The sequence below is a fragment of the Lytechinus variegatus genome, chromosome 5 (genome assembly GCF_018143015.1).
Source record: "Lytechinus variegatus isolate NC3 chromosome 5, Lvar_3.0, whole genome shotgun sequence".
In the NCBI taxonomy this organism is placed as follows: Eukaryota; Metazoa; Echinodermata; class Echinoidea; order Temnopleuroida; family Toxopneustidae; genus Lytechinus; species Lytechinus variegatus.
The window spans coordinates 19464745-19476922 of NC_054744.1; the positions used below are offsets into that span (position 1 = coordinate 19464745).

The 12178-nt window shown below is 36.0% G+C and overlaps 1 protein-coding gene across 6 annotated transcripts in view; it reads right to left on the reverse strand.

The window, feature by feature from the left end:
- Window positions 1-11685, reverse strand: part of LOC121415662 (amyloid-beta A4 precursor protein-binding family A member 1-like) — a 37500-nt gene extending 25815 nt beyond the window's left edge. The window contains exon 1 of one of the 6 annotated variants that reach the window (XM_041608959.1): window positions 11233-11685. In XM_041608959.1, coding sequence (XP_041464893.1) covers window positions 11233-11464 — 232 coding nt within the window. In that variant the 5' untranslated portion in view covers window positions 11465-11685. Of the gene's footprint in view, window positions 1-10419; window positions 10730-11232 lie in introns of those variants that run through there. The other 5 variants (XM_041608957.1, XM_041608960.1, XM_041608958.1 and 2 more) reach the window with 5 other exon arrangements.
- Window positions 11686-12178: the final 493 nt, after the last annotated feature.

Below are 12178 nucleotides of genomic sequence, written 5' to 3' on the forward strand. Positions count from 1 at the left end.
ACAAAGAAAGAGAACCATAAATCAAAAAGTTCTGGTAGAATTCATCAAGAAATCGTTAGGAAGATGGTAGTTAATCAACTCTGATAAAAAGGAATAGGTGACATTTATAAGAGGGTGTGGCTGGAAGGGGTGTGTGCTCTGGATAATCTCTGGGGTAGTCCCTTTTACTAGATTAGGGAAATACCCTGAAAATAACTGATAAGATAAAGTGCACTGCAACCTGTAAATAAATAACACTTCAAAAAACCATCATGCATTACAGAAATTTACAAAATTAGTATAATGCATTTATAAAGATGACCCTAGCATGATATTATTAAAAGGCTGGTAAATAAGGACTTGATGTATTAGAACCATATTTGTTTCATCAAGCGTAGATGAACCAACTGAAACTGAAAGTATGAAATTTGGTGCAAAGAAGCATATTTTCTGTAATTCCAAATGTAAAATGTTGTCATAAGTATGGATGATTACAAGGTCATAGTTCTGAGCATGTTTATGACATAAATTGCGAGGCGAGGAAAATATCCATGGGGGCAGCCGCCAATCCCTGACACAACTTTAACTCAATACTTAAATTGGTGCCTGAAGAAAGACAGTTCATTTCACTTCTTTTTAATTATCATTTTCCCCGAGGGTCCTCTATGCAATTGACAATAGCAGGTGTTTGGCCTAATTTTGAGTAATCTTCATATGAATATTCCACATATCTGTATCTATCTATCAAAAAGATAAATATGGATGTGGTTCCAAACAAAAAGTTGCATTTGAGGCTTTTGAGGGGGGGGGGGGGGGTGTTGATATGTTCAAAAGAAAGAACCCATGACATATTACATGCACATCATGCAAGTGAAAACCAGAATGAACCATTCGCCCTTTCTATTTCACATTTTTCTCAAAGAAAAATTCGGTATTGGATAAGCAAACGTTTTCTTCAAGAGCAGTTTCTTGAACAGATCAAATATTTCTCATATTTTGTCTTTCTTTTCTAAAGAAAAATAAAGGGAAAACACAGACTGGGACACATTGATTAAAACACAGTATTAATCAATATCTACAGAATAAATTAAAGGTAAATCATTTTTAATTCATTAACTTTAACCCTCCCTTTAATTGTATAAGAAATGGGGGGAAATGAAAAATGAAACATTTGCCAAAACTTGCAGAAAAGGTGGAAATAAAATGGAAATAGCAAAATAGAATCTTGGAAGCACTGACAGATAACACTTAACAATGTTTATCAAAACAAAAATTGTACATCAATATGAATAAAGTGAACAAGCAATATCAGTTGAAAACAGGAGTAAAATAATACGATAAGGAAAGATTTGCGAAGGAACAGTGATACACATACAGGTAAAATAAATCAAACAAACAATATGATTATAAAACAAAGAACAGAATTGAAAATTTGATGCAAATGAAAATAAAATCACTATGACATAATTAGAAGGATAAAAGCAAAAGAAATTTGTTTACATAATGTATGGTGATGGCAATGGTTTTGTATATAAACAATGGCCCCTAGGTGTATAATGTTCTCTTTATTATGAAAACATATTATTATAAGAGCACACAGCATAGGTGTGTGCAGTGTAGATAATTGAATGAGAGGAGAGGGGAGAAAAAAAATAGAAAAACCAGGGTTGTGCATTTGCACTTTGATGCATTTTTATTGATTTTTCATAAATTTTCTCTCCGGCTATGAATACCGTCAGGGGAAATATTGGCACAAGGTTTTCATTCTCCGTCGGGGGGTGTGAGAGAATGACGTGAAGTAGATGAAATTGCGCCGCGGTGCGTAAAAGTGATGGGTCGGCGGGAGTAGGACTAGAAGTTTATCAAACATAAAGTATATAGGTAGATGGTGATGGGGTTGCGAGTGTTTGTCAAAAGCAATCTGGATGTGACGGGTTCTGAAATCTTTATCAAGCCGTCAGTGTCATTCAGAAGTTCAGTTCTGTTTGGATAATATGATAAAAGGATTTAAATTTTTCTGTGGTAAAGATTGATGCATCTGGAAGGTGTAATTCAATATGAGTACATGTAAAAAAGCACTCAATGTGTGTATTGAAAGTTTATAATCATACAAAATGAGCATTATTTGTATGACACTTTGCTTTCTCATTCAGCTGGTCAATAAACAACCTTTTCTGAATGGAACATACATACGCTGGTGAGATCCATCAGAAATACATTAAATGGCAAGGTTAAAAAAGGCATACAGATAATAGGATAAGTGAAGTATGAGTCATAGTCCATTAGTAGATAGTAGAAAGTATAATCTGTTAGTCGCACCTGCTATCTATGGTAGATGTAAAACAACCACGTCAAAAGAAAAAGCCTTGGTTACAATTGGAAATATGATACTCGATATACTTTCTTCATCGCTTCCCTTGCATAACAAAATATGCATAATTTTTAATACAATATTAGACAGATAATTTCAAGTATCATGATAATGATGATATTTACATATAATAGTGGGTTGAGAGGTTATTGTGATCATTCCCTCGATAAAAAGGGAGGAATATATGAAATGTAATGTATACTTACATGTGACTTCCATAGACAATATCAATGCCTTCAAAGAGTGTCAATGTTCAACATTTCTTTTCACACAAATCACACAATAATACACTGTATTTAAACATGAAATTTGACTTACCTTTTGAAAAACTGCATGCATTTTCATTCCAGTTTAATCTCGGAAACGTAATATGCACCCAATCACAGCATTTCAACGGACTACATTTTTTCTTTTAAATCTTTTTCTTACACATTTCTCAAACTCTTTTCAGGTTCCTCTCATCAACAAAAGAAAGAGAAAAGATTTGTTCCAATTGTACACCCAATCATATATGAATCATAAAAGGAAAGCAGGCTAATCTGTGTCTCTTTCACAGCCAGCACATTTGGGGATTTTAAAGGGCAACCGGTTACAGCGATAACGGAGGCACTTATGAAATGTCAGGGGTAGGATGAAACAGGAAGAAGTGAGAGAATAAAGAAGCAACGCCTTGAAAAGAAAAGTACAGGTGATAGATTTGAAGATGCTCCTTTGATAGATTTGAAGATGGATCCACCAGGAATTGAAGATGTGCTTTCATCACTGCTCTCAAATCCTCTTTTAATGTCCATGGAGAGCTGGGGGGGGGGGGGGGGTGTATATGGGAGACATAGGCTTGAATTACAAGCAACATTCCTCTGATAATAATAAATGATCTGCTTCACATGTGTGTTTTACAAAGCCATTTGTAAAATGCAAATGACTTTACACATGACTGGTGACCCTTTTTTGTGCTTGGTGATACATCCTTATGTGGCAAACTTAGCACCAAAGAACATGTTCCAGTCGCACTTTCACAGCTTTATGAAATACCCACCTGATCAGTATACAGTAAGAGTTGTATTTCCTTTAATCTTTGGATGTATGATAGTCTGGCAGTATCTAAAATCAATCTCGCAGTGGAGTTTAAGAAGAAACTCTAATTATCATTCAAAAATTACACTGTGATCTCAAATTGCATCTTCAAGGCTGTTTGAGAAAAATCATGCTATTGCTTCAAAGGTTTCTAACTGAACAGGGCAAAAATCCAACAGGGGTTTAAATTTTAACCTTATAAGTATTAAAACATTCAGAAATTATTTTCCGGAAATTAGTATTTTCAGTAGCTGATAAATCTGTAAAATTGCAAGGATAATCAGATAAATTGATAACCAAATAATGATAAGACTTATAACTAGGGACGGAGGACTGGAGTAAAGTCTGCGAGAGAGGCGGATAAGAGATGGGGGAAAAGATGAGCCATAAATGCTGAGAAAACTTCCAAGTAATACTGGCATCCCTGGAGGCTGGAAAATAGAATGCAGATGCCTCTTGAGCTGTTAAATCATTTCATATCACGTTCAGAGCTTTCCTGTTTCCCTAGGGCCAACACTCGATATGGGGTGACCATTGCCAAGCATTATAGCTTAAAGATCAAGACATCAATTATCACTCATATATATTAACCCTTACAATGCCAACTTGGTTATGATCCATGCATTATCAATATCATCATCCAAAGTAGGTACTTTCAGGGACGTCTGTCTGCAAGACGAGTGATGTACCCCGATTGTTGAATCTTTAATTTAGACTTTAAGCAAGGTGATGCATGCATAACTGCTGAGTATCTATTTCATATCTTGAATAATGCATCCAGTTTCAAACTCCATTGAAATATGTTTGTTATGAAGCCATAGGATGAGAAAAGGTAAAAGATCAAATCTAATGAAGATATTAAGTTGGCAATTTTCAATTAACACAGAATACTACACAATCATTACATAATATGGCTCTTTTTTTTATAGATGCTATTGATACATTAGAATTGCTTGCTTTAACTTAGGTGTTGATATTGTGAAAATTATTTAAATCCTTCAATAGATGAAGAGAATATATAACTGGCAAATAATAATTCTATGCTATGAACTAGCTGATATATTTCCTGAATCAAAATTTTGCAGTTCTTTGAGCCACATCGTAAGCAAACATGACATCATTCACATCTTCAGCACTGATCTGAAAAGTGTACCAAGGGTAATGGAACAAAAAGACTTTGAATTTACAGAAAGCACAAAATGAATGATAGAATCAATAAATGAAAGAGAAAGCGAAGGGTTAGAGAGAGATTAGCACCAAAAGGATGGACTCTCGTCCAATAGTACTGCTTGAGACATTAGACTTCTTTGGCTACAAAACAACCTTTCTGGGAGAATAGCACTGCCTGGCTGGCCTGCGAGACATGCAAAAGTCTGGTGCTTTGGAGACAGTCACGAACGAGTTACCACTTGAGCAAATTCTCATAATTGCCCTCTCTGAAAGGAGTGATGTTTGCCATGATGTCTTTCAATGCAGGGCCATTGGGAGTCAAGAAAGAGGGCAGTAGATGATCACATGTCAGGCAGTGATACTGGAACAGCCGTCGCAATGGGTTAAAGATGAAGCTCAGGTTGCTTGAGAACCTGTATGAACGTCCCACGATGTAGGTCTCTAAGCTTGGTTCCAGGATAGATGGCTATCTATAAACTTCTTCATCTAAAGAGAGTGTGAATTTTCCATGGAAATCCTTCCACATGTGACCTTACAAATGCCTGGGGCAGCATCATGAGCAAGAACCCTTCTTTTAGCAAAGAGGACAGAAAGAATACCCCATTCACACTGAACCTGGTACACCACATCTAACACACCTGATACTCAACCAAATATGTACTGATATCAGCAAAGTTTGTCTCACTTTCTTACATAATTTTCACCACCAGCAATGGGAATACTTGTTCTAGCAAGGGGACTGTAAAGAAGAATACACCGTTCACACCATATCTGCTAAGCTCCATCTCGAACAGCCGATCTGACATTGCATTTTCAATATATCTTAATTCCTTCAGATGGTTTTATTCTACCACATTTGCATCTTCAGGTGCTCTAAGATATCGGGTCTGAACGAGGCTCCGGAAGTTCTTGGATGTCTGCTTGAGCTGTCGATAGCAAGGACCTCAGGTGTCACCTAACTCCATGCTCATAGAAAAATCAAATAACCAATTACAAAAAACCCAATTTCATTTCAGTGTGATGAGTATTTGATGCCGGTGAAATTCAATTAAAAACCTGTCCACCGCAACAAATACCACAACTTTAAGCAAAGGAATTAAAATGTTAAAAATCTCATGTGACATATCAGTTGACTTTGTTATCTTATCTGGGTTTTTTTCTCTCTCTATCAGCTGGAAATTTGGGGGAAAATGTTGAGAAACACAATCCTGGTCGATTCGACTACTAAACCACTTAGTTTTGGTATGATATATCAGATTGAATAGCTTAGATATGGCGAACACTTCTAATCATGATTTGAAAACAAGCGAATATTTCACCACGGACACACCACAAGATCTAATGATCAATGAGGTTCTATTTTTATATTAGCTTTGCTGTCCTAAATCAATTCTAAAATGATAATAACTAAAGGACTGCTGAATTCTGTAAATCCTAATGACTTAATACAGATGCCACCATGTTATGGTAGCCAATGGGTAACATTTCTATGGCTCATAGTCCAACCTTTGAGGCTTTGGGGAACTTAATTGACAAATGATATTTCATGTTTCAAGATTAATTAATACTGGGACAGGTTATTGATTGCATATCCCATTTTCATTCTCTTTCAGCTCTCCCTTAAACCATTTTATAATGGGTTGCAGCAAGCCCCTACCTACTTGCACACGCTGGGTAAACACAAGTTGATAATGAAGACAAAAGAGCCCGAAGACCCAGCTAAAGAAACATCAAATTAAATGTAATCAAACTGCCAATCAGGAGCTTAATTCACTACTCAAAGTGGTAATGTGCCCTTTCAAGCTTTCTTAAGCTACGCTGTCCACCACGGAAAATGGAAGATCAATAGAGAAGAACTAAATTTGCTTTGTATCATTTCAGGGAGCAAAAGAATATTCAATATGACATTTTGGGTTTAAAGCCTGTTTCATCTTAAATTTTTGGCAAAGAATTTTGAAATAAACAAATGAAATTGAATTTCCAAAGAAATGAATACATATAACAAAAGTTAGTGAAGCATTTTTTAAGCATCAGGGGATTACTTCAAACTTGAGTGGTTTTCCATTAAGTAATATACCTAGTTTAGAATCATGTACCTACTTACATTTTTAGCCATGATGTGAGTCTTTTCAGATTTTCTGCATCACATTCAGAAACACAAGAAGCATCTTGCTGAACAACAAACCATAATAAACTTGAAAACCCACTCCACTCCACACATATATGCACTCCCCCCTCATTTGTACCACTTTGAATGAGGGTACATAAAGTATGTCATGGCTTTGATCTACACCTTCCTGGCCTCCCATAGTTCCTGGTGTTTGCACTAAGCCTCAGGTTTCCAGCTACATGTTCATACCAAGCACTATCAAATGACAATTAACAGTCTAATACCATCTACCTAATGTGCAAGATGAGTACTTGAATTACACCGAACAGATTCGCACTTCATCCAAGATGACTGAAGATATACTAACACGGCGAGTAAAAGCAGGAAGAACCATAGCAAACCTTCTCCCATCCTATTGCCCATGATTCAGTTTTCGTACTTGTAAAGACATTCCGGTCAAGCTCTGAATTTACTCAAAAAAGGCATCAAGTTCAACTTAAATGACTTTGGGGGGCATGTACAGAATCCATAAGAAAGGTTTCAATTATAAAAATTTAGAGGAAGGTAAAGAACCATATCTTCTGACAGTAATTTCATAAAATAACCCATAAAATACTGTCATGCATCAGGATATAGATGTTTAACATTCCTAGAGCAGTGGGGCATACAGTTTTCCTGTATATTTAAATCAGGGATGAAAGGTGAACATCAATGACATGAAATAAAAAAAATGTAGCATGGAATGCACCTTACACTATAGCATAGGTTCACAAGTAAACTATTCCTAGAATCGATCTATAAAAGATCTCGGTTTTAGATTTATTATCATATTTACGGTTGCATTCATTACCATTTCATGCAGACTGGAATCTAACAAAAATCTTATCTATTATTTATATTCTCCAAGAGAGAATTACTCTTGCCACAGAATTCTCACGTAATAGTACCAATAAAATTAGGACTAATATCACTTCTCCGAAGCCACAGACCTGCATCAACTACTGGTTGATTCAGCTCACGATCGGAACAGCCACTTGGGTTTGCCATGAGGTAAAGCGGGCTCTGTTAATATGCAACTCGCAAGACAGATGATAGTAATGGGTCTGGCAAAACACGGCCTTGTCTTTGAGAAAATAAATACTATGTGACTTGCAGTCTTCCGCCCAATCCTGCTTCTCTATGCTTCATTTGTTTAGATCTCTCTTTATCTTACCCTACTAAAAATAAGAAAAGGAAGACATTTTAGAAAACCCTTCTGAAGACATTTCTCTGTTCTAGTAGAGAGAGAGAGAGAGAGGTATACCCTTCTTGGCCTCATTCGTAATGCTACCAATTACAATAAACATTCCAAAATATGGCATACGCTTTCTGCATGACATGTATCCTTAAACTATTGGTGCTATTATTCAGAAGGTTAATTGCTTTCACGTAATTCATTTTATGGGTGTTGTTCACCATCAATAGGCCTTCATTTCTGAACGGTCATTCTACATCAAGTTTACCAACTGTTCATTCCTGTTCAAACATACAGTTGCAAAAGACAGACGTTGAACTGTGCTGAAATGATATATTTCTCTTTGTGGCAATCGCATGTTCATGATACAAAAAATGGGGTGAATTAATGATAGAGTAAATCTGTATCATAAAAGATAATTTTGATCTTTCCTTTATTAAAACTTAAGGAGGATTCTAGAGGAGCTAGGTGGCAAATGCAATACAAGAATTGACTCCAAAGAATAAAAGAAGAGAAATAGGTATGTAGTAAAGAGATAAGGTGCCTGACTTTCGCGTTCCCAACTGTTTCATTAAGCCCATGAACATGATGACAGACGTACAGAGAAGCTAAGAGATCCCAAGGCCTGAATACTAATGGCTGGCCTACTATGAATTCCCAATACAATTACCATAGATGGGTTTTAACATCTCGTGAAGGTCTGCAATATGCCATGCACTGCTGAGGATGGTAATTAATATCCTTCAAATAGGGGAATGTTGCTAATTTCTAATTCTTTGGGGCTGGTGCATAAAAATACACCCTTTCAAAATAGGCCATGGAAGATATACAATCAGAAAGTTTATGCATGTTGAATTATTTTATCATCATATTCAACTTCTGGCCATAAATAACTTTTGCCATGATGTTAATAATTGGATATTTACAAAACATTAAATAATTATTAAACTACAGCAATTTTAAAGAGTTTTTGGTTAAATGTAATTCAAGTCCTTTGGAAAATGACACATGGAATTACTCCAACGAAAATCTATCTAAAATTAAATCAATCAGCTAGGAATGACGAACTTTACATTCATAATCATCCATTATCATCAAAATAGCTGCACAATGAATTTAAAGAACACATTACAATGAAAAATACTTCAAGATAAACATTAAATTTCATAAATTGTTTGAACTGTTTGAGGAAGTATTATATCACAACTAGCAGAAGCTCGGGAAATTGTCCCTGAGATTTTACAAAGTTCTACAAAGAGCAGGAATGAATAATGGTTCATTTGACATACTTTATAAATCATCACTATTTTTAACAAACCAGGAAATTTGTTCCTGAAAAGTGTGTACTCAGAAACATGAGATAGAGAAATACGCATTTTTAGATTTCGGTTGAACTAATGGGATAGGTTTGCATTTTTAAATGGTAGATTATCCAAAACATTGATACAGTGTGAGGCCCTCTTGAGCATACTAATTACTATTTCATATACGCCTATATCATTTTATGACAAAAATGCAAAAGGGAATAACCTACATTGTAAATGGAATCAAATGCATATATGCTACATGAAAACATTGCAAGGAAAGGACAAATTTTTCTTCTTCTGTTCATGCATGACATTTTTCCTTGGCAGTCTGGCCACTCAATTTGCAAGCACACAATGCTCTTGGTATGATTAAAATGTGTTTGTTCTAAATTGGCAACAGTTTGAGCGAGAGTGTGTCTGTGAAGTTTCGAAGCCAACTGCGAAACAGGAAGCCCGTCACCTGCATGTTGGCGGGCGAAAATGAAATAACATTTATTTGCTGGAATACCACGATAACTCATGGAGTGGAAAATCTCTTTCCTGTTTTCAAAAGGGCAAACTCAGCTGCAAGATGTAGCCCCAAAATAGTAGCTTAGCTTGCTGTCTCTGTCGAGACATTTTATGTTGATTAAATTCTACTCCGGGTGTGAGGAGAGACACAAATACCATGTTTGGATTCTGTTTTGTTCAGTATTGATCTGATTTTAAGGTAAGAGTAACACAAAACCATGATTTCCTGCTCTTTTAAAGCAGCCAAATAACTGCTTAAATCTACTGCAGGATTCTCTGTATTCAATTACACAATAATTAGCCCAGAATATAGTTTTCAAACATATTAGCTTTCAGTTCACACTTTACATCATTTATGAAAAGTTCAAATCATCAAGGCTGACTGAATGATAAACCGATGAACTAGTTTTCACGAGGGAAGACTCCTTATTTATTCAGAAGTACAATCCCACTCCCCCTGCACTGACATATAATATGTTGACTGTGCTTTCAAGCAGCACTTGTGTAAACTTCAGCAAGAACATGTGAATCTTTTCCCCCATGATGTGTATGACATTGACTGCTTTGATCTAACAATGAGCTAACCAGCTGGGGAACAAATCAATTACAATAAAAATCAACAAATCACAAAAAATGAAGTTAGCCCTTTTAAAGTCATTATTACCTCTTCCTCCCGGTCTCTTTCTGGTCTTGAACTTGAGTGTGTAGTTGTCGCTTGTTTTCAACATTTCAAAATTCAACTACGCTAGTGTATACACTATAACACGTATCATGATCACTTCAATAGGTCAAGCATGAGTTGTCACTTTAACGAGAACCATATGCAGAACATGCCATAAAACGTTGCAAAACACCCTTCTCCAATAAGATTATGAAAACTTCCTGTCCATTCCAAAGGAAATATTAATATATGACATTGAGGAAATATGATTGAAGAAATCAGGCCACTACTGTATAACTATTACAATTAACCTCTACGTGGTAAACAGTCAGATATCCTGCCAAGTTTCGCTAGAGTAGTACTGTGTTGAATTGTAACAGCATTTGACACAGGAAGTAAATGTGATTTACTTAGCGGTGACCTTTTATAGTGCTTCCTGATTAGTCTTTAGTCAAGTATTCTCAGTACTCACTTTTGACAAAATACAACCACTTAGAATGAAATTATTCAACAAAAAACAATGGAGCTTTTCACATTTTTGAAACTTTTTTCATCTTAAATATATTCAAGAGAAGTTAAATGATCTGTAGCACCTTCATTATTTTACCTTGAATTTATTTTTTATTCAAATTCAATAAAATGCTGCACTTTCTGCACGTTGCATCATGGACATCTTATAACATCTCTTTTCATGGCAAAACAATCACTATGCTTTATAAATATTTCGGACAACAAACCAAACTGTTTCCAAAATTCTTAATCAAACTTCCTTTTTTTAAACAAAGAAAGACATCTTGTAACAGACACACTTCTTACCTCCCCCTGGTCGTTTCCTACACTTGTACCTCAGCATATAATTCTCAGAAGTTCTAAGGGCCTTTGAGGGCACTGGCTTCTGCCAAGGAAAGGGTTTGTTCTGGTCCTCTACCGCCACCTTTTTGGCTCCATCTTGTTCTCTTTCTGGCTCCTCCTCTTTTGCAGGTGTGTGGCGCATATTATTGTTGTTGAGCTCCCGCATAGGGGCACTGGCTATACTTGTCACAGGCATATTGCTCGATAGTTGCAAGATATTGCTGCCACTCTGAGTAGTGGTGGCAATGTTATAATGGATTCCACGATGGTTTATATTCTTACTTGTGGGAATGTTACCAACACATAGCTCATTACTGCTAGCCGTATATGATCATGTAAATCATGTGTCATCATTCACATAGCTTTTTCTATCTATGCAGTCACATGGCAGCTCAAAGTTTCTCGGGTGTCTTTAATCCATCTTAAATTCCACGGCAGGACCGGAATTATGAAAAATCCATGCAGCAATCTTTTCAAATCCTGGGGAAAACTTCCCTCTCTAGAAATCGTTATCAAGTAAAATCCAAGCGAATTGGTTGGTTAAAAGCAGATACAATTCGGAGAAAGCCTTTGAAATATATTCATCTGCATAAAAAAAAAATGCAGCTAAATGTATCATTCTTTAGCTTAAATGCTAATCTAATTTAATGTATCATGTTAAAAACTGTAGCAGATCATCTTCCTCTACAGAGTAGCAGAACTCAACTGTAATCCTTTCAGGCAAGTAAATCCACAACAAGAACCCAATCTTCAAGACTCACGGTTGAATGACAGCAAAGCTGGTTAGACTATCCGTTTTTACTGTACCTCCAGGATTATTCCACAAGAGGAGAAAGTAGGAGGAACTGACACTTTCTCACTCAAGGCAGAAAGGAAAGAATACAAGTTAAAGCCGCAGTGATTCTCCACA